Source organism: Tachyglossus aculeatus, chromosome 2 (assembly GCF_015852505.1).
Source record: "Tachyglossus aculeatus isolate mTacAcu1 chromosome 2, mTacAcu1.pri, whole genome shotgun sequence".
Taxonomy (NCBI): domain Eukaryota; kingdom Metazoa; phylum Chordata; class Mammalia; order Monotremata; family Tachyglossidae; genus Tachyglossus; species Tachyglossus aculeatus.
The window spans coordinates 128095191-128118599 of NC_052067.1; the positions used below are offsets into that span (position 1 = coordinate 128095191).

Below are 23409 nucleotides of genomic sequence, written 5' to 3' on the forward strand. Positions count from 1 at the left end.
TGATGTACCCTACGTTTCTTCGCATGTGGTATTTGTTAAGCGCTTACCATGTGCCAGGCTCTGTAGTAAGCACTGGTGTGAAGAGAGGAGATTCAGGCTGCTCTTCAGCTAGTAAAGGAGTGTGGAAGCAGAAGAAGTTGTGTGGTAGTGTGCCAGGAGAGGGGCAGACATAGTAGGCATGGAGGTATGGCAGTGTCCCAGCTTAGCAGGGAGAGAACTAGAAGTAGATGTCACATGTCCTTATTCCAGCTCCCTTGTGTGGCAACAGTCTAAATGGACCTCATTCCTCCCACTATCTCTCTATCTTAGGTAGTGGGAGGAGTGGAGAAGGAAGACTGGGAAAGGAGGGCAAATGGAAACAGACCCTCTACCTTCCCAGAATTACCCCAAATGCAAAAAAAAAAAAACCAAAAAAGACTCCCACAAGACTCAAAATCTTGATTGCTTATTACAACCCAGCCCACACAGTCTGCTCCTCTAAAACTCTATGGATACACTACCAGAATGATTGCAGATGGAAGTGTGGAGTTCTGGGAGAGATGTCTCTATGGCATCACTATGGGTCAGCCACGACAACAGCATAAGACAACAACAACAATGGTAACCTGCTCATTATACCTCGATCTTGTCTATCTCCCCGCCAACACTTTGTTCATATCCTCCCTCTGGTCAAGGAGCAGGTGTTTACCCTCAACCTGATAAAACTTAAGAAAGCCTTGGAAATAGAGCCAAGGGCAAGGGGTGGAAATTCTTCAGAAGGGAAAGTTTCTAAAGGAAAAGGAATGCTTTATCTGAAATCTAAAACACATGGCCCGGTGGAAGGACTGCCCTCTGAAACTGAAGATAAAGCTAATTTAAAAAAGCAGATGATCATCTTGAATTATATATTGACATCAGAGATATTGAACTAGCTACTACAGTGTCTGAAGCTAGAAAAAGCAAAGAAAAATCCAGATGAGTTTGCGATAGCACCTGATGAAGTTTTTTGTGCTATTTTTAATAGTATTTATTAAGCACTTTATATGTGCCAAGCACATAGTACTGAGCATTGGATAGCTAAGAGTTAATCACCTGTCTACATGTTTTGTTTTGTTGTCTGTCTCCCCCTTCTAGACGATGAGCCCGTTGTTGGCGTAGGTACCGTCTCTATATGCTCCCGACTTGGACTTCCCAAGCGCTTAGTACAGTGCTCTGCACACAGTAAGCGCTCAATAAATACAATTGAATGAATGAATGAATAAGCAGGTTGGATACAGTCCTTGTCCTACAAAGGGCTCACAGCCTTGATCCCCATTTTACAGATGAGGGAAATGAGGCACAGAGAAGATAAGTAGTATGCCCAAGGTCTCAGAGCAGACAAGTGGTGGAGCCGGGATTAGACCACAGATCCTCCTGACTCCCACAGCCAAGCTCTTTCTCTTTGGCCACGCTGCTTCTCAATTGTTGGTGGCTTTACATTCACAGATCAATCAGTCTTGGAGGTCAAATAAGGGCAATTGCAATGACAAATGAGTGGCTCTACGGGGAGTGGGCACTTGAGGAAATGTCAAAGATACTTTTTCGAATAATAGAATCAGATTTTAAATGCCATCAGCCCTGGACTCTACCTTGATACTGAACACATATAAAAAACTTTCCCATTGAAAATGCGCATCTCAGCTGTTGATGAAAAATTTTTTACAGACTTTGTTTAATGAAGTTGAAAATCACTAAGTATGCATTATCTGTTCAAAAAAGGTTTTGCTTGTCATAAACATGGGGGAGTATTTCAGGTTGATTAGCTCATATGTAATGAGAAGTCTAGTCCATATGTTTCATAATATTGTATCTCTTCACTGTGAGATATAATATTTTGAATGATACATTTTGACTGGTTTACATTCGTTTAGTCCTTTTGCATTTTGCAAAAATTCCTTTTTGTGTGATTGGGCACTGTGGGCATTTGTAAAGTTTGCAGCTTCAATCAATCAGTCAATCAATCGTATTTATTGAGCGCTTACTATGTGCAGAGCACTGTACTAAGTGCTTGGGAAGTACAAATTGGCAACACATAGAGACAGTCCCTACCCAACAGTGGGCTCACAGTCTAAAAGGGGGAGACAGAGAACAGAACCAAACATACCAACAAAATAAAATAAATAGGATAGAAATGTACAAGTAAAATAAATAAATAAATAAATAAATAGAGTAATAAATATGTACAACCATATATACATATATACAGGTGCTGTGGGGAAGGGAAGGAGGTAAGATGGGGGAATGGAGAGGGGGACGAGGGGGAGAGGAAAGAAGGGGCTCAGTCTGGGAAGGCCTCCTGGAGGAGGTGAGCTCTCAGCAGGGCCTTGAAGGGAGGAAGAGAGCGAGCTTGGCGGATGGGCAGAGGGAGGGCATTCCAGGCCCGGGGGATGACGTGGGCCGGGGGTCGATGGCGGGACAGGCGAGAACGAGGTACAGTGAGGAGATTAGCGGTGGAGGAGCAGAGGGTGCGGGCTGGGCAGTAGAAGGAGAGAAGGGAGGTGAGGTAGGAGGGGGCGAGGTGATGGACAGCCTTGAAGCCCAGGGTGAGGAGTTTCTGCCTGATGCGCAGATTGATTGGTAGCCACTGGAGATTTTTGAGGAGGGGAGTGATATGCCCAGAGCGTTTCTGGACAAAGATAATCCGGGCAGCAGCATGAAGTATGGATTGAAGTGGAGAGAGACACGAGGATGGGAGATCAGAGAGAAGGCTGGTGCAGTAGTCCAGACGGGATAGGATGAGAGCTTGAATGAGCAGGGTAGCCACTAATAACCACTTAATAAAGTACTATGGTGTTTGACTATGCAGGAAGGAGGGTACTCCCGTTTTGTATTTCAAAATGTCTACATTCAGTTCTCCATCTGCTACCATTAGCCATTTTGCTCTGTCAAAATTGAATGCGGATAAACTTTTTCAACGATTTGTTCTTTACATTGAAGAGCTCGGACCTGGGGGTCAGAGGACTTGGGTTCTAATCCTGATTGTCACTTGCCTGCTGTATGACTTTGGGCAAGTCTATTGACTTATCTTGACAACATCACCAAGATCCACCCTTTCCTCTCCATCCAAACCGCTACCACATTAGTACAATCACTCAACCTATCCCGACTGGATTACTGCATCAGGCTCCTTCCTGACCTCCCAACCTCCTGCCTCTCCCCACTTCAGTCCATACTTCACTCTGCTGTCCGAATTATCTTTCTAAAGAAACATTCAGAGCACGTCACCCCTCTCCCCCAAAATTTCCAGCGGTTGCCTATCAACCTCTGTATCAAACAAAAATTCCTCACTATTTACTTCAAAGGTCTCCATCACCTTGCCCGCTCTTGCCTCACTTCCCTTCTCTCCTTTTACAGCCCAGCCCACACACTCTGCTCCTCTGTACTAACCTCCTCACTGTACCTCGTTCTCGCCTGTCCCGCCGGCGACCCCTGGCCCACATCCTACCTCTATCCTGAAATGCCCTCCCTCCTCAAATCCTCCAATCACTCTTCCCCTCTTCAAAGCCCTACTGAAGGCTCACCTCCTCCAAGAGGCCCTCCCAGAGTAAGCCCCTCTTTTCCTCAGCCACCCCTCCCCATCACTTCAACTCACTCCCTTTACGCTACCCACCTCTCACCGCCCCACAGCACTTATGTATATATGCATGTATCTATAATTCTATTTCTATTGATGCCTGTTTACTTGTTTTGATGTGTTTATATCTATAATGCTATTTATTTATATTGCTACCCATTTACTTGTTTTGATGCCTGCCTCTCCCCTTCTAAACTGTGTGCCTGGTGTGGGCAGGGATTGTCTCTCTCTACTGCTGAATTGTACTTTCCAAGAGTACAATGTTCTGCGCACAGTAAGCACTCAATAAATACGACTGAATGAATGAATGACTTCTTTCTGCCTCAGGTTCCTCAGCTGTAAAATGGGGATTCAATAAGTGTTCTCCCTTCTACTGAAACTATGAGATATGGGGCAGGGATTGTGTCTCATCTGATTAATTTGTATCTACCCCAGTTTAGCACAGGACTTGGCACATAATAAGCACTTAAGAAATTACTATTTTTATCATTATTATTATTATATCTGACAGACCACTGCTCTTCCCACCTTCAAAGCCATCTTAAAATAATATCTCCTCCAAGAGGACTTCCCTGACTAAGCCCTCATTTCCCTTACTCACTCTCCCTTCTGTGCCACCTATGCACTTGGATCTGTATCCCTTAATCAATCAATCGTATTTATTGAGCGCTTACTATGTGCAGAGCACTGTACTAAGCGCTTGGGAAGTACAAATTGGCAACACAGAGACAGTCCCTACCCAACAGTGGGCTCACAGTCTAAAAGGGGGAGACAGAGAACAAAACCAAACATACCAACAAAATAAAATAAATAGGATAGAAATGTACAAGCAAAATAAATAAATAAATAAATAGAGTAATAAATATGTACAACCATATATACATATATACAGGTGCTGTGGGGAAGGGAAGGAGGTAAGATCGGGGGATGGAGAGGGGGACGAGGAGGAGAGGAAGGAAGGGGCTCAGTCTGGGAAGGCCTCCTGGAGGAGGTGAGCTCTCAGTAGGGCCTTGAAGGGAGGAAGAGAGCTAGCTTGGCGGATGGGCAGAGGGAGGGCATTCCAGGCCCGGGGGATGATGTGGGCCGGGGGTCGATGGCGGGACAGGCGAGAACGAGGTACAGTGAGGAGATTAGCGGTGGAGGAGCGGAGGGTGCGGGCTGGGCAGTAGAAGGAGAGAAGGGAGGTGAGGTAGGAGGGGGTGAGGTGATGGACAGCCTGGAAGCCCAGTGTGAGGAGTTTCTGCCTGATGCGCAGATTGATTGGTAGCCATTGGAGGTTTTTGAGGAGGGGAGTAACATGCCCAGAGCATTTCTGGACAAAGACAATCCGGGCAGCAGCATGAAGTATGGATTGAAGTGGGGTGAGACATGAGGATGGGAGATCAGAGAGAAGGCTGATGCAGTAGTCCAGACGGGATAGGATGAGAGCTTGAATGAGCAGGGTAGCGGTTTGGATGGAGACTTAAACACTTTTTTCATTCATTCATTCAATTGTATTTATTGAGCGCTTACTGTGTGCAGAGCACTGTACTAAGCGCTTGGGAAGTACAAGTTGGCAACATATAGAGACGGTCCCTACCCAACAACGGGCTCACAGTCATAGTCAGGATATTTGTTAAGTGTTTATTACTAAGTTCTGGAGTAGATTCAAGCTAATCAGATTGGATATAGTTCCTGCTCCAAATAGGGCTCACTGTCCCAATCCCCGTTTTACCAATGAGGTAACTGAGGCCCAGAGAAGTTAAGTGACTTGCCCAAGGTCATGCAGCAGACAAGTGGCAGGGCCGGGATTAGAATCCTGGTCACTGTGACACCCAGGCCTGTGCTCTATTGATTTGTATGGAAGTCTGTCTCTGCCAGTCTAGACTGTGAGCTCATTGTGGGCAGGGAATGTCACTGTTTATTGTTGCATTGTACTTAGTACAGTGCTTAGTACGGTAGCTTAGTGCTCTTGTATAGTGCTCTGCACAAAGTAAGCACTCATTAAGTACATTTGAATGAATAAATAAATAACCTCTAAGCCATGCTTCTCCTCTATATTCACACCGCCCTCAACCCCAAGGGACATACATATATATGTATATATTCATTCATTCATTCAATCGTATTTATTGAGCGCTTACTGTGTGCAGAGCACTGTACTAAGCACTTGGGAAGTACAAATATATATATAATTCATTTCAATATCTGACTCTCCCTCTAGACTGTAAGCTCCTTGTGGATAAAGAACATGTCTGCCACCTTTAGCATACTGTATTCTCCCAAGAGCTTAGAACTCTGCACACAGTAAGCGCTCAATAAATTGAGTGCCTGACTGATAAATTGATTGAGAAGTTCTAATTGTTCCTACGGGAGTGCTGCAGGAAATCAATGACAGCCCTGCTGCTGCTGAGGGCCAGCAGGGCAACCCAAAGTCATCTAAGATCCCTTGCTCCACTCCCATCCTAACCCTATGGTCTTGCCCAAGGGTCCAAAATGAGAAAAGCATAAACTGGAATTCCTCAGAATCCACCATGGCTGTGTATGGATGGTCTGTGATTGTCCCGGATATTAAATGGAGGCGGTGGACTGAAGGGAGAAGATTGGACGTGGAAATCAATCCACAGTATTTATTATCTACTACGTGCAGATCATAAAAAATAATAATAATAATAAGGGTATTTGTTAAGTGGTTACTATGTGCTAAGCACTGTTCTAAGTGCTGGTGTAGATACAAGGTAATCAGGTTGTCCCATGTGGGGCTCACAGCCTTAATCAGCGTGGCTCAGTGGAAAGAGCCCAGGCTTTGGAGTCCGAGGTCACGGGTTCAAACCCCAGCTCCGCCAATTGTCAGCTGTGTGACTTTGGGCAAGTCACTTCACTTTTCTGGGCCTCAGTTGCCTCATCTGTAAAATGGGGATTAAGACTGTGAGCCCCCCGTGGGAAAACCTGATCACCCTGTAACCTCCCCAGCACTTAGAACAGTGCTTTGCACATAGTAAGTGCTTAATAAATGCCATTATTATTATTATTATTATTAATCCCCATTTTACAGATGAGGTAACTGAGGTAGAGAAGTGAAGTGACTTGCCCAAAGTCACACAGCTAACAAGTGGCAGAGCTGGGATTAGAATCCATGACCTCTGACTCCCAAGCCTGTGTTCGTTCCACTAAGCCATGCTACTTCTCATGAAATTAAACCCTGACAAAGAGAAGCAGCGTGGCACAGTGGAAAGAGCCTGGGCTTGGGAATCAGAGGTCATGGGTTCAAATCCCGGCTCTGCCACTTGTCAGTTGTGTGACTTTGGGCAAGTCACTTCACTTCTCTGGGCCTCAGTTACCTCATCTGTAAAATGGGGATTAAGACTGAGCCCCACGTGGGACAACCTGATCACCTTGTAACCTCCCCAGCACTTAGAACAGTGCTTTGCACATAGTGAGTGCTTAATAAATGCCATTATTATTCCAGTGCTTAGAACAGTGCTTTGCACATAGTAAACACTTAATAAATGCTATCATCAATACAGCAGAATTAGGAGACACGATCCCTGAACTCAAAAACTTCACAATCTCATGGAGAAGATGAATGCCAGTATAAATTACAGGTAGTAGAAAGTAACAGAACACAAAGATACGTAGATAAATGCTGTGATGGGTGGGGGTGGGTAGGTGAATAACTACGTTCTTACAATTGGGGGTGGTTAAAGTGGGGAGATGAAAAATGAGTCAGAAAAGGCCTTCTGGAGGAGATATGATTTCCGAAGGGCTTTAAAGATGTGGACAGCAGCTGTCTGCCAGATGTGAAAGGGGACACAGTGCCAGGGAGGACTGAGAATGTGAGCAAGAGGTTGGCAGTGGGACAGATGGGAATAAGAGATGGTGAGTAGGTTGACTTCAGAGAACGAAGCACATAGTCTTGGGTGTAGTGGGACTAGAGAATGGGTAAATAGGCAAAAGAGAGGGAGCTGATAGAGTGATTTAAGGACAACGGACAGGAGTTTTTGCTTGGTGCTGAGCGGAACAGGCAACCATTGCAGGTTGTGTTTTAGGTGTGAGAGATGTGCCCAAAATGCTTTAGAAAAACGATCTGGTCAGCAAACTGAAGAACGGACTAGAATGGGAAGGGCCTGAAGATAGGGAAGTCTGTGACAAAACTGATTCAGCATATAACAAGTGCTTGGGTCAGCACAGACTTTGGAAGGAGAAGAAGGAATGGAAATTAGAAATGCTGTGGAGGAAGAATTGATTGCATTTGGAGACGAACTGAAACGGAAGTTGAAAAAGTCAAAATTATTACCCCTTCATACCTCACCTCGCTACTCTCCTACTACAAGCCAGCCCACACACTTAATTCCTCTAATGCCAACCTTCTTATTGTACCTCGATCTCATCTATCTCACCACCAAGCTCTCGCCCACATCCCCCTCCTCAAATCCAACAGACAATTGTTCTTCCCACCTTCAAAGCCTTATTGAAGGAACATCTCCTCCAAGAAGCCGTCCCTGACTAAGCCCTCCTCTTCTCTTCTCCCACTCCCTTCTGCATTGCCCTAACTCTCTTCATTCATAACCCCTCCCAGCCCCATGACACTTATGTGTACATCCGTAATTCATTTATGTATTTAATTATATTAATTCCTGTCTCCCTCCTCTAGACTGTGAGCTCCTTGTGGGCAGGGAATGTGCCTGTTTATTGTTATAGTGTACTCTCCCAAGCACTTAGTACAGTGCTTTGCACACAGTAAGTGTTCAATAAATACGACTGAATGAATCAATGAATGGTAGTGCTGTTGACTGTACTGGAAAAGTTGGGAGAAGGAGGGGATTTAGGAGAGATGATGAGGAATTAGGTGTTTTGACATATTGACACTGAAATCCTTAGAGGACATCGGAAGAACTGTCCTAGGTAGAGAAAGTAATGCAAGAGTGCAAGAGGAGAGAGATCAGAGCTAGTGAGGTAGATTTGGGAGCCATTCACCTAGAGGTGAGAGTTGAAGTCACGGGACATCTGAAATTCCCAAGGAAGTGAGTGAAAATTGAGAAGAGGAGAACTGGACCAGGATATTGATGGACCACCCAAAGTGGAAGGCAGAGGACAAAACCAGAAAAAAAAAGGCAAAGATTGGCCAGAAGTAAGGGGAGAACCAGAAAAGAACTGTCAGAAAAACCAAGGTTCAATAGTGTTTCCAGGAGGGGATGAGGAGGATAAGGACAGATTGACAGCCTTCAAATTTGGTGAGAAGGTGATTATAGGTGACTTTGGAGAAGGCAGTCTTAGTGGAGAAGGGAGCAGAGAGCAGAACAGAGTGGGAGGAAAGGTAGTGTAAGCAAAGGTTATACACAACCTGTGAATGGATCTGGACAGAATGCTCCTTGACAGCAGGAATTGTATTTACTTTTTTGTACTCCCCCAAGAGTCTAGTACAGTGCCCTGCACACAGTTAGAGCTCAATAAATACCACTAATTGACTGACTAAATGGAAAGAGGAGGATGGGGCAATACCTGGAAGACAGTGTTGTATAGTGGAAAGAGCACAGGACTGAGTTCTAATCCCAGCTCTGTCAACTGTCTGCTTTTAGACCTTGGGAAAATCACTTAACTTTTCTGTGCTTCAATGTCCTCATCTGTAAAATGGAAATTAAATGCCTGTTCTCCTTCCACTTTTCATTGAGAGCCCCATGTGGGACAAGGACTACATCTGATCTGACTGTATTGTATCTATCCCAGCACATAGCATCGTGTTTGGGACTTAGTAAGTGCTTAAAAAATACCATTATCATTGTTACGCTCAGTGAGGTCCAGAGAAAGTTTTTTTTTTTTTTTTGGGGGGGGGGAGTTGTTTTTTTTTAGAACAGGGGAGATGCGAGTGTGTTTGAAGGTAGAGAGGAATGTGAGATATCTGAACTGGAAAGGAGAGAAAGATACTCACCAAATAGCAAGCACTGCGATAGATGATACAACTATGAACATTACCCTGGGCCCTAATTTATCCTCTTTCTCTAAACAATATGAAGTGTGTGTCAAAAGAGACTGACGATTTATATTCAGCAAGAGGCAGAAGACCAGTACTCAGAAACTTTTTCTGTGGGGCACATTGCCCAAAAAAGGATTAAAAATGGCAGTTTAAGCCACTGAAAATGCTTGATGGTAATTCTGTAAACATTGGTTACAAATGTTCTCTGAAAGCAGTGTCTTGAAAGTTTCAGAAACTATATACAGAAGTATAGGCAAAGTAAATGTTTTAACAACTACCCAGATGTTTGTGTGTGTGGTTTGTAAAGTGCCCACATTATTTTGACACTGAGAAATACAAATTTAGGCTTTTGCAAAGTCAACTGTTGAATGATGGTCATCATTGCTTTTAATTTCCCCGAAAGGCTTATATGTGTAGACCAAGAACTCCTGCACTAAACATGGAGGTAGCATTGTTAATTGTCACCTTCTGGAACACTCACCCAGGAGTTTGCCTGGGAAGCTCTTCTGGAATATCCCATATTTTCCAGAGAGGAGAAGCTTAAAATGCAGTAGGTCATTTTTTCCTTTTAATGAAATAGAATGGATTAATGTCAATCAATCAATCAATGGTATTTTTTTTAATGTTTAAAGCAAGCAAAGTACTGTTCTAAGCACTTGGGAGAATACACTACAAATGGAGTTAGGAGACATGCTCCCTGGCCTCAAAGAGTTTATAATCTAGACCAGCAGACATACATTAAAATTAATTACGGATATACACATAAGTGCTATGGGGCAAATATCACTATCAAGGAGTACAGATCCAAAGGTATAGGTGATGCAGAAGGGAGATGTGATTTTAATAGGTCTATCTCATATGATGGGGGAGTTTCATGCCAAAGGGAAGACATCGGCAAGATGTCAGTGGCAAGACAGACGAGATGGAGGTACGATGAGTAGGATGGCATCAGAGGAGTGAAATGAGAGGGCTGGGTTGGGGAGGGAATCAGAAGCGTTGGTAGGAGGTGATGAGCTGATTGACTACTTTAATCAATCAATCAATCGTATTTATTGAGCGCTTACTGTGTGCAGAGCACTGTACTAAGCACTTGGGAAGTACAAGTTGGCAAACTTGTAAACTTGTAAACTTTAAAGCTAATAGGGAGCTTCTGATTGATGCAGAGGTGAATGGGCAATCATTGGAGGTACTTGGGGGCGGGGAGGGGAGTGGATTGAACTTTTTTTTTTAATGATCCAGGCAGCAGAATGAACTAACAATGCTATCCAGCTTCATAAAGTATTGCCAGTGACATTACATATTCACTCCAAACAAGTCGTACTGATGAAAAACAAACATGAGAGAAAAATAAATAAGCTTCTCAGCATTACTGAGAGGCCCTGGTATTACTCATCCCTGCGGCTAAGTTTTCTAAATGATAGGCCACTTCAGGCCATGTTTCTACAGGCACTCAAAATCCACACCTTCAGAGCCTAGTCTGGCATGAGGATTGGGGTGGTGGACCAGGTAGTGGATGAGGTCCAGCCTAATCCTCAGCTCTGACCACGCACGGGCTCTGAGAAGAGGGAACCAAACATGACATGAATTCAAATTAAAACGGAAGGTGGTAAGGCCTTCCTTGAGAGGGCAGCCCCACACTTAGGAGCAGTGTGGCCTAGTGGAAAGAGCACAGGCCTGGGAGTCTGAAGATGTGGGCTCTCATCCCAGATATGGCATATATCTTCTGTGTGACCTTAGGTAAGTCACTTAACTTCTCTGTGCCACAGTTACCTCATCTGTAAAAGAGGGATTAAGACTTTGAGCCCCACGTGGGACAGGGACTGTGTCCAACCTGATTACCCTCTATCTACCCCAGCACTTAGAACGGTGCTTGGCACGTAGTAAGTGCTTACAAAGTACAATTGTTATTATTATTATTATTGCTATTACTTGGGGAGCACCCCCTGAGGTTACGGCCAGGGACCACCACACACACAAATCCAGTAGCCGCTCAGTGGCTGCCCGGTGGCTTCAACATCATTCATTTGTTCATTCACTCATTCATTCAATCGTATTTATTCATTCATTCATTCATTCAATTGTATTTATTGAGCGCTGCGTGCAGAGCATTGTACTAAGCACTTGGGAAGTATAAATCATCAACATCGGATTTACTGAGTGCTTACTGTGTGCAGAGCACTGCACCAAGCACTTGGGAAGTACAAATCACTTGGGAAGTACAAATGGGCAACATATAGAGATGGTCCCTATAAAGGCAGTCCCTATAGAGACGGTCCCTACCCAACAGTGGGCTACTGAGTGCTCACTGTGTGCAGAGCTCTGCACTAAGCGCTTGAGAGAGTACAACAGAACAATAAACAGACATATTCCTAGCCCACAATGCCCACCCCCAAAATGGGTGGGAGAGCTGCAGGGCTGGAAGGAAGGAGGAATGGACTGGGAAGGGACTAGTAAAAGCACAAGGGCGCAACCGCCCTTTCGGATTTGAACAGTTTGCAAACGCATGTTGCTTTGGGGGCTTCGTAGATGCTGAGCCCCCTGGGCCAGACACCCCCGGGTGACGCAGAGTTTGGCTGTCCATGCCCGGCCTTGGGTCCCTGTGAGCCCAGGAGCGGATCTCTCCCCGACGCAGCAGAATCCAGGCCGCGCTCTGGCTGCTCCCGCTCTTTTGGATAGACTGTAAGCTCGCTATGGGCAGGGAATGCGCCCGCTAATTCTGTCACCTCGTACCCTCCCAAGCACTTAGTACAGTGCTCTGCGCACAGTAAACATTCAAATACGATCGATTGATTGGTTGAGGATGTACAGACTCCAGCCCGGGGACAGGACGATGACTTCTTTACAATTCCTCAGCCCCGCCCCCCATTTCGGTATGGGTTGATTTTTAATCGCACCACTGACTGGACCCAACTGTGTTTGTGCTGGCCCACGTTGGCCCACGCTAGCCCTAGGGGGTCAGGAGCCATAAGAAACCTAAACCAAGACTAGATTGGACTCTACTAGCAGAACATTTGAAAACTAAAGGAGATTGGAGTGTAAGCTACTAGAGGGAAGGGATGACATCTACCAACCATATTGTACTGTAGTCTTCTGAGCCCTTAGTATGGTGCTTAGCACCCAGTAAGTGCTCAAAAAATACCACTGATTGATTGCTAGATTAACAGCTAGTAGACTCACTTAGGACCAAGGCACCAGCAGAGCCAACGGCTCCTCTCAAAGGATAGGGATGGTGTAGAGACATTTCCTTAGAGGATATTGTTAAATATGGACTCACCATTTCCAATCTCCTCAAGTCAATACTTACCAATGAACTTCATTTCCTCACTGGAAGTTTATCCAAATTCCCTGACCTAATGTTCTACTTTATCCCAAAGAATTAATCAGCAATCTATAAAAAAACACACACACACAGGTGGCTATCACAGTATCCCTATTCTCTCTACAACTCCACCATTTCTCCTCATACACTGCTGCCACTGCCCCAGGCCCTATGGTGATGTCTCTCCACCATGGCAGTGCGATGATGACAGGGCGCCCTGAGGCCTTCTGAAATTTCAGAATACTGGTGGCTGGGATTCTTGCAAAAGTGGCTATTTTAACAGCTGGACTCTTGAGTGAGGTCAGAGATTGTGTCTACCTACTCTACTGTAGTCTCCCAAGTACTTAGTACAGTATTCTGTATGCAGTAAGTGCTCAACAAAAGCCACCAATTGAAAGTCATTCATTCATTCATTGATTCTTTCATTCAATCGTATTTATTGAGCGCTTACTGTGTGCAGAGCACTGCACTAAGCCTTTGGAAAGTACAATTTGGCAATAAATAGAAACAATCCCTACCCACCAACAGGCTCACAGTCTAGAAGGGGGGAGACAGACAACAAAACAAAATGAAACAAGGAGACAGGCATCAACTGCATCAATATAAATAAATAGAATTATAGATATATACAAAGCATTAATAAAATAAATAGAATAATACATATGTACATATATACACAAGTGATGTCCTTTCTGGGTGGTAAGGAACTTGAAACAGCAACTCCTAGGGTATTTGTTATCTTTTTATGTTGTTTTTCTATTTTTTGTTGTTTCGCCTTTCCTTCACTGACCCTTAGATTATGAGCCCCTTGAGGGCTAGTGACTTTATCTAATTTAAATCCATGCAACTTTTTCCCAGGGTTTAATACAGTATTATGCACCTAATATCACAACTACTACAACCCTAAGCAAGACCAGAAATACACAAATGAGTTGTGTTTTTTTTAAAGGAAAATCTGTACAAGGTTTTCTTTTAAACATTTATGTTAGTGAATAATTGGCCACGTCTCCGCTGGCAAGGTTATACAGCCCAGGGCTCTGTGCCAGGCTATGATTTAAGGAATACTGATCAAGGGCATTCCCAGGGTTAGGTAAGCACATGATCTGGCCCTGTGACTAAACCAAGATTCTGAAAACAGATTGTCACCAAGGACCTGACCATCCATACAATGACAGTGCCGGGCCATAGGAGAAGTGGAGGGGGTGAGAGGGAGCTGGGAAGGAAGTGCTGCTTTTCAAGGTTTGTCTGAGTTGGTGGGGGAGGCAGAATAAGAGTTTTTATTCCAAGGAAGTCCCTTCAGCTTCCCATGTCCACCTGGTTTGGATGTGATTTCTCCTCCAACCTATGCAAACTCAAGAAAGCCAGTTCCTCCATACCATACGTCACCTACTCCGGGAGCTCATCAATCCTTGAAGCAATGGTTCAACATTAACTCCAGACCCCGAGATGTCTCACTAGTCAACCAGGCATTCATTCATTCAATCGTATTTATTGAGCGCTTACTGTGTGCAGAGCACTGGACTAAGCGCTTGGGAAGTACAAGTTGGCAACATAGAGAGATGGTCCCTACCCAACAGTGGGCTCACAGTCTAGAAGGGGGAGACAGAGAACAAAACAAAACATATTAACAAAATAAAATAAATAGAATAAACATGTACAAATAAAATAGAGTAGTAAATATGTACAAACATATATACAATGTATTAATGGAGTGCTTACTGTGAGCCCGCAGTTGGGGGGGAACCGTCTCTGTAACGTTGCCAACTTGGACTGTCCAGGTGCTTAGTACAGTGCTCTGCACACAGTAAGCGCTAAATAAATACGATTGAATGAATGAATGAATCCACCAAGCGAGCTCTCTCCCTCCATTCAAAGCCCTACTGAGAGCTCACCTCCCCCAGGAGGTCTTCCCACACTGAGCCCCCTCCTTCCTCCTCCCCAGAGCACCTGTATATATGTTTGTACAGATTTATCACTCTATTTATTTTACTTGTACATATGTACTATTCTATTTACTTTATTTGCTTAATATGTTTTGTTGTCTGTCTCCCCCTTCTAGGCTATGAGCCCTCTGTTGGGTAGGGACCGTCTCTATATGTTGCCAACTTGTACTTCCCAAGCACTTAGTACAGTGCTCTGCACACAGTAAGCGCTCAATAAATACGATTGAATGAATGAATGTGCCCACACTCTACTAAGCACTTGGGAGAGTACCATATAACGACAAATAAACACGTTCCCTGACCACAATGAGCTTACAGTCTACAGGGGGAGACGGACATTAATATAAATAAATTACAGATATATACATAAATTCTGTGGGGCTGGGAGGAAAAATGAAGGGAGCAAGTCAGGGTGCCGCAGAAGGGAGTGGGAGAAGAAGAAAGGAGTGCTTAGTCAGGGAAGGCCTCTTGGAGGAGATATGTGCCTTCAATAAGTCTCTGAAGAGGGGGAGAGTAATTGTGGGACATGAGGAGGGAGGGTGTTCCAGGCCAGAGGCAGGAATCAATCAATCAATCAATCAATCGTATTTATTGAGCGCTTACTGTGTGCAGAGCACTGTACTAAGCGCTTGGGAAGTACAAGTTGGCAACATATAGAGGCAGTCCCTACCCAACAGAGGGCTCACAGTCTAAAAGGAAGTAGGCGAGAGGTCAGAGGCAGGAAGTAGGCGAGAGGTCAGCGGCGAGATAGATGAGCTCAAAATACAGTGAGAAGGTTGGCACTAGAGGAGTGAAGTGTGTGGGCTGGATTATCATAGGAGAGTAGGAAGATGAGGTAGGAGGGGGCAAGGCGATGGAGTGCTTTAAACCCGATAGTAAGGAGATACTGTTTGATGTGGAGGTGGAGGGGCAACCTCTGGAGGTTCTTGAGGAGAGGAGAATACAATTTCCATAGAAGAACTGTGGGAGAGACACGTTTAACTGCAGTAATTGAGACTCAGCAGGCATCAATGTTGTCTAGGGGGCCTGCAGATTTAGACGGTAAATATAATATCTGTGGTGGGCAAGGACTATGTACTTTGAGCTTAAGTTTTGTAGAGTTCCATGTGACCAGTAGGCTCTCAATATCTGACTGATTACAATTATATATTAATCGTCATTAACTGTTTCATAACAGTAATTTAATTATGCATGTGAAATATTAACAAGTCAGCACTTTCCCCTTAGAAGAATAAAATAAATAGTGTTTTATGTAGATTTACGTGCTCTCCCATGAATCGACACCTTTTTGTGGCAGGAGAGTTTGCATAGGCTGATGAAGCTTAGAGCTCGGCCACACAGGGCTACGCATAATGAAAAGGTCTAAGGTGATGCATCAGACAAAGTCCATTCAGCTGTGCTGGGCAGCAGCGGCATGGGAAAGAGTCAAAGTGATCAAACATCGATCAAAGACGACTGCGGAGACTCAAGTTTTTACTTTGTGGAAGAAGGCAACGCTAAACCACTTAAGTATCTTTACCAAGAAAACTGTATCGATACACATACCAGAATGACTTTTTGATAGAAGATGGGAGATTCTAAAGAGGGTGTGTCCATGGAGTCACTGAGGGTCGGAAACAACTCGACCGCATTTAAAGAAATGTATGTGGGCCAAAAAAACCCGGTACTGACCTCAATTTAATGCATAACACCTAAAAGACCTAACAAATACGCTTGTCCTTCACGTTCTTAATCCATGCGCCTCTTTTGCCCTAGCTCCTTTATTCAACAATAACGAAATAAAAAATAACCGCAAAATAATAATAATAATAATAATAATGATGGCATTTGTTAAGCGCTTACTATGTGCAAAGCACTGTTCTAAGCGCTGGGGAGATACAAGGTGATTAAGTTGTCCCATGTGGGGCTCACAGTCAATCCCCATTTTACAGATGAGGTAACTGAGGCTCAGAGATGTTAAGTGACTTGCCCAAGGTCACACAGCAGACATGTGGCGGAGCCGGGATTCGAACCCCTGACCTCTGACTCCAAAGCCCGTGCTCTTTCCACTGAGCCATGCTGCCTCTCCTGGCAGCATGTACGAGACACCATAAAAAGAACAGCTTCAGAAAAGACAGTTGCAAAACGTAAAAAGTTTGTTATTCGAATCAGTCCTGTAATCCTCAGCCGGGCCTTGAGGATCACACCCGTAGTGTTAAGGAATAAGGGTGGCAGCTCTGAGAAATCAATCAATCAACAGCATTTTTTTCATGGCTTACTTGTGCAGATAAGTGTATCCTGAATGCCCTAGGGAAAGGACCACATGATCCCTGCCCTCAGGAACTCCTAAAATCTAATGGGCAACTTTAGAAGGGGGAAAGAGACTTGATCTAGGGGAGTGGCATTTGGGCATATAGGGTGGACAGAGAGAGCCCAACCAAGAGAGCCTGTAGAAAAGAGGGATCACAGTTCTCCTCAGTACAGTGTGCGGCACATAGAAAGCGCTTAACAAATACCAACATTTCTTTTTCCCCAAAGTCTACCCTGGCCTCCTTAAGCCTTCTGTCCTACTGGGCGGGGGCAACGACACTGCAGTGGATGAGTACTGATTGATCAGAAACTCTTGACCACATTCAAGAGTTTCTGATAAACAACCACCATCCTTCCTGCATGAACATAATAGACATACAGTCCCTCCCAAAATGGACTGAACAGTGTGAATTTTGGGATAAAACTACAGCCCCACTCTCCATATTTGTTCACTGCAATTTCACTGTTATTTATGGGATGAGCAGTAGAATTGCTTTACACTTGAAAACCAGGTAAACTTTGTTAGAAGGTAAAAACAGTCCATTTAATCTCCTCGATAAAGCACCGGGACTTTCCTAAGAAAGGCTGACCAAGTCTTTGGAAGGAAGAGAAGGATGAAACAACAAACGGCCAATATATTGCTTAACTATATCCTTTTCATCTCAGTATCATTTCCCGGTGACACATGGGATCACAGGTGCAAGGTTTTAGTTATTTATACTTATATAGCATGAGGGCTTCAAGGAGTTGGCAGTTAACTATAATTAATTATTATAGTTTAAATAATTAAATATTTCAAAGAAGTGAAATGCTTGCCACTACATTAGGCAAATCTTCTACATGCCTCAAGAAGAACCTGCGTTTTAACAAAAGAAAAATCCATACCTTTACTATCACTTAACTGGTCTGATCTCTTTCATTAACGGCTTTAATTCAGGTCAGGGAAAACGAAAGTCTTTAGTTTCAGAGCAGCCCAGTCCTTTATGAATGTCGGAAGAAACTGCCCAAATTTCAATCAATCAATCAATCAAGCATATTTATTGAGTGCTTACTGTGTGCAGAGCACTGTACTAAGCGCTTGGTAAGTACAAGCTGGCAACATTTCAAAGAAGCAGAGTGGTTTTAGTGGAACGAGTAAGGGCTTGGGAATCAGAGGTCACGGGTTCTAATCTCAGCTCTGCCACTTGTCAGCTGTGTGACACCTTAGGCAAGTCCCTTCACTTCTCTGTGCCTCAGTTACCACATCTGTAAAATGGGGATTAAAACTGTGCACCCCACGTGGGACAACCTGATTATCTTGTATCTACCCTAGCGGTTAGAAGAGTGCTTGGCACATAGTAAGTGCTTAACAATTACCATCATTACTGTTATTATTACTTGTCTGGGACATGAACTTGGACAACGCAGGGTGTGAAACTGATGTTTTCACGTGAGTGTAATACACGGCCAACTTCGGCTCTCTGCAACATGAAAACAGAAGCCCCGGATTTCATGATCTGACACTATCACTTTCTCACCCAAGGGGAACTTTGGGGACAGACCCCTGAGTCCTGAATGACGGCAGCTTGCAACTCCCAGGTTAGGCAACAATCTCTGCTGCCACCAAAAGAAGACTCCACATTAAGGACTGGCTCCTCAAGCAAAGGGGTTCCCTCCGAATAGAGGGGTTCAAGCCTCTTCGCTCGTCCCCTACCCTCCGACTGAACCCTAAAGGAGGCAGGGTAGGGTCCACTGTAGTGGGAAGTCCTGGTTCATTCATTCAATCGTATTTATTGGGCGCTTACTGTGAGTAAAGTTATTCTGGGGGCTATGGCCTGCAGACCACGTGCGCTCCCGGAGAGGTGTGAAGTTGACAGGTCTTCGCTGTCTTGTGCAGGTGTTGCTGCATGTGCTGCAGCTGCTGTTACTGCACCCGCCGGTGCAAGGGGAGCCTAGGGGCACTTTGGAGACAGGTGGCGGGGTCGCCTTACCTGCGGCCCCCCTCCAGAGCCCGAGCTTGGGAGTCAGAGGTCACGGGTTCTAATCCCGCCTCCGCCACTTGTCAGCTGGGTGACTTTGGGCTAGTCACTTCACTGGGCCTCAGTTCCCTCATCTGTAAAACGGGGTTGAAGGCCGTGAGCCCCAAGTGGGACAACCTGATGACCTTGTATCCATCCCGGCGCCGGACTGAAGCGCTTGCTAAATGCTATTATGATTCTTATCCCGACCTCCGTGCCCCTCCAAGGGGTCCCCCCGACCCCCCGGCACTCGCCTGGCTGGGGTCGGTGGCCTTGAAGACGTGGCAGGCCATGGGGGACTCGGGGTTGTCCGGCTGGGCCTTGATCAGGTAGGCGAAGTAGGAGAGGTCGTGGCTGTTGTGGATGAAGCGGGCGATGTGCTGGGCCTTGTGGTCGAAGATGAAGACGGCGGGAGGGGGGTCCCGGGGGTCTCCGGCCTCTGGCCCGGGGCCCCCGCGGGGCTCGGCGGGGAGGCAGCGGAGGTTTGGGGAGGCCAGCAGCAGCAGGACCCGGCGGGGCCCGGGCTCGGCCCTCTGGCTCCTTCGGCGGATGTCTGCCACCAGCCAGGGCAGCATGGGCAGCGTGGTCCGCCGGTCCAGGCAGGCCCAGCCCACGTACCACAGCCTGAACCTCTTCTCGGCCGGAGGGGCCGCAGGCTCGGGCTCCAGAGGGTGGGCACCGCTTCGACCCTCCATGGCCCCTGCCGCCCTCTCCTCCTCCTCCTGCTGCTGCCAAGGGCCCGGCCCTCCCCAACTTGTACCTCCCAAGCGCTTAGTCCAGTGCTCTGCACACAGCAAGCTCTCAATAGATAGGAATGAATGAATGGCCCCCGAACCTGTCACCCCCTGCAGCTCCTGCTGCTGCCCCTCCTGCTGCGGCTCCTGCTCCTGCTCCTGCTCCTTCCCCGCAGCCGTGCACGGCGCGGTGGGAGCGGGAGGGGAGGAGCTGGGCGGGATTGTCCTCCGGGATAGCCTTCTCCCCGGGGAGGTCGGGCCCCGGGCACCGGGCAGCCCGCCCGCCCGCCCGCCCGCAGCTCTGACAGCCCTCCGGAGGAGGAGAAGGAGGAGGGAGGACTGCGAAAACTCTCCCGATGGAAAATAACAAAATAAAACGTGGCCGGGCCGACGCTCCTCCTCCTCCTTCTTCTCTTCTTCCTCCTCCTCCTCCTCCTCCCCTGCCCCCTCCTGCTTTGCCTCCTGTCCAGGAGCAGGGAGGGGGCTGACACCAGAGAAACGGCTTCTGCAGCAGGGAGAGCGACCTTCTTCTTCTCCTCGTCCTCCTCGTCCTCCTTTTCCTCTTCTTCCTCCCCCTTTTCCTCCTTCTCCTCCTCTTTCTTCTCTTCCTTTTCCTCCTCCTCCTTTTCCTCCTCCTCCTTTCCCTCCTCCTTCTCTTCCTCCTCTTTTTCCTTTTCCTCCTTCTCTTCCTTCTCCTCCTTTTCCTCCTCTTCCTTCTCCTTTTCCTCTTATTCGTCCTTTTCCTCCTTCCTCCTCTTCCTTCTTTCCCTCCTCCTTTTCCTCTTATTCCTCCCCCTTTCCTCCTCCTCTTCCTTTTTCTTTTCCTCCTCTTCCTCCTTCTCCTCCTCCTTTTCTTCCTTCTTTTCCCCCTCCTCCTTTCCCTCCTCCTTCTCTTCCTCCTCTTTTTCCTCTTCCCCTTTTCCTCCTTCTCTTCCTCCTTTTCCTCCTCTTCCTTCTCCTTTTCCTCTTATTCGTCCCCTTTTCCTCCTTCCTCCTCTTCCTTCTTTTCCTCCTCCTCCTCCTCTTCCTTTTTCTTTTCCTCCTCTTCCTCCTTCTCCTCCTCCTCTTCTTCCTTCTCCTCCTCCCCTTCTTCCTTCTTTTCCTCCTCCTCCTTTCCCTCCTTCTCTTCCTCCTCTTTTTCCTCTTCTTCCCCTTTTCCTCCTGCTCTTCCTTCTCCTCCTTTTCCTCCTCTTCCTTCTCCTTTTCCTCTTATTCGTCCCCTTTTCCTCCTTCCTCCTCTTCCTTCTTTTCCTCCTCCTTTTCCTCTTATTCCTCCCCTTTTCCTCTTTCTCCTCCTCCTCTTTCTTTTCCTCGTCTTACTCCTTCTCCTCGTCCTCCTCCTTTTCTTCCTTCTTTTCCTCTTCTCCTTTTCCTTATTCTTCCCCTCTTCCTTCTCCTCCTCCTCCTCCTTTTCTTCTTTTTCCTTCTCTTCCTTCTTTTCCTACTCCTCCTTTTCCTCTTATTCTTCCCCTTTTCCTCCTTCTCTTCCTCCTCTTGCTTCTTTTCCTCCTCTTCCTTCTCCTCCTTTTCTTCCTTTTCCTTCTCCTCCTTTCCTTCCTCCTCCCCCTCCTTTTCTTCTTCCTCCTCCTCCTCCTCCTCCTCTCCGGGTCCAGCCGCCCTGGCGAGTGACAGGGAGTCTGGGCTCCGTCGGGCACCTCTGCTGCCCCCTGGAGCCCAAACGTCGGCCCGCTCGGACACCGGGGCGTGGGGGGGGGGGGGGGCAATCACGCCCACACCCTTTGGGGCAGCCTCTTTTTTGTTCTCCTGTCTGTGGCACCTACAGACCCACTCGCTCCTTGCCGGTACCAGCGTGGCTCAGTGGAAAGAGCCCGGGCTTTGGAGTCAGAGGTCATGGGTTCAAATCCCGGCTCCGCCAATTGTCAGCTGGGTGACTTTGGGAAAGTCACTTCACTTCTCTGGACCTCAGTTCCCTCATCTGTAAAATGGGGATTAAGACCGTGAGCCCACCGTGGGACAACCTGATCACCTTGTAACCTCCCCAGCGCTTAGAACTGTGCTTTGCACATAGTAAGCGCTTAATAAATGCCATCATTATTATTATTATTATTACCGAATGCCCCCCTGCGGACCTCCCCTTCCCGGACAGGGTATTTCCGAAATGTGTGTGTTTTTTAGCAAAATAAAACGATGATTTGTGCTTTCAATTTTCACTTTTCAATACAGTACCGTATATAACGCTGGGTATTATATATAATATATGTCGAATATGTGAGCCCACTGTTGGGTAGGGACCGTCTCTATAGGTTGCCAACTTGTACTTCCCAAGCGCTTAGTACAGTGCTCTGCACACAGTAAGCGCTCAATAAATACGATTGAATGAATGAATGAATGAATAGTATTTGTTAAGTGCTTATGAGGTGTCAAGCACTTGTACAAAATAATCAGGATATATACAATCCCTGTCCCACATAGGGCTCACAGTCTAAGTTGGGAGAGGAGGCTTTAATCCCCATTTGTTTGAGGTAACTGAGGCACAGAGAAGTTAAATGACCTGTCCAAGGTCACAGAGCAGAAAAGCAACAGAGCCTGGATTAGAACCCAGGTCCTCTGACTTCCAGGCCTGTGCTCTTTCCCCTAGGCCATGCTGCTTCTCCTATCTCTTACCTTTAGGCACCGCCCCAAACTCGTGGACAGAATAGAAATATCAAACAAACAATGGACGAAATGCAGGTGACAAAAATAAAGGATGATTCATATTGTCACTGGTTAAAATTCTTTGATGGCTCATTTCCTGTTGTTATTCTACTGGGCTTTCTCTTTCTTCAGCTGGGGATCTTAGGCAGCTCACGGGTGTCAACTGTCAAAGGTATTTATTGAGCGCTTATGGCCTACAGAGCACCGTACTAAGCGCTTGGGAGAGTCCGATATACCGGAGTAGGTAGACACGTTCACTAACCATTGTGGTCTTTAAGCCTTTACGTCATGCCTGGCCCTGTAGTGAGCATCGAGGAAGACGGAAGAGAGGTTGGACGCCGGCCTCGTTCCACGTGGGGTTCCCGGTCCAAGCAGACATAGCGTACAGCTTCACACAAAGCAGGGTGAAGATGGGCGGCCCCAAAACTCCCAGCATGTGTCTCCTGCCTCCAAACAGGATGCTTCTCTCCCTCCCTCCCCCTCCACCCCCCTCCACCAAGAAGTCAAAAAGCTCTTCAGGGAAAACCTACAGTGGACTCTGCAGAGCCAAAGATGAAACTCTTTGCTCGGGTGTCTTGTCTCCTTGAGTTCATGAAGGAGAGTTGGATGAAAGGATAAATAAAAGTCCTGTCTGGGACAGGGCAAGGCCACCTTCAGAGGGCCGGTTCAGGACGTGAGGAGGGGCCTTAGGGAGGTGTCATTCGGACACTTCCAGGCCAGAGAAATGAAGGGGCTGCAGATTCTCCTGAATCAAACATGGCCACTGACCCGGGCCCGCAGGGGGGGTTGGCCCCCTCTGCCTCTTGGCCTCGAGTTCCCACATCCCCAAACACACACACTCGCACACTCGGGGCGGCAACAGGGAAAAACTCACCAGGGCAGCAGTGGTGGACAATTTCTTGCAAGTACGACACCCCGTTCACACGG

The 23409-nt window shown here is 46.5% G+C and overlaps 1 protein-coding gene across 2 annotated transcripts in view; it reads right to left on the reverse strand.

Moving 5' to 3' along the window:
• TBC1D4 (TBC1 domain family member 4) overlaps positions 1-19783 on the reverse strand; it is a 251043-nt gene extending 231260 nt beyond the window's left edge. For both annotated transcript variants that reach the window (XM_038769758.1, XM_038769748.1), the window contains exon 1: positions 19348-19783. In XM_038769758.1, the coding sequence (XP_038625686.1) occupies positions 19348-19668 (321 nt within the window). In that variant the 5' untranslated portion in view covers positions 19669-19783. The remainder of the gene's footprint in view (positions 1-19347) is intronic.
• Positions 19784-23409: the final 3626 nt, after the last annotated feature.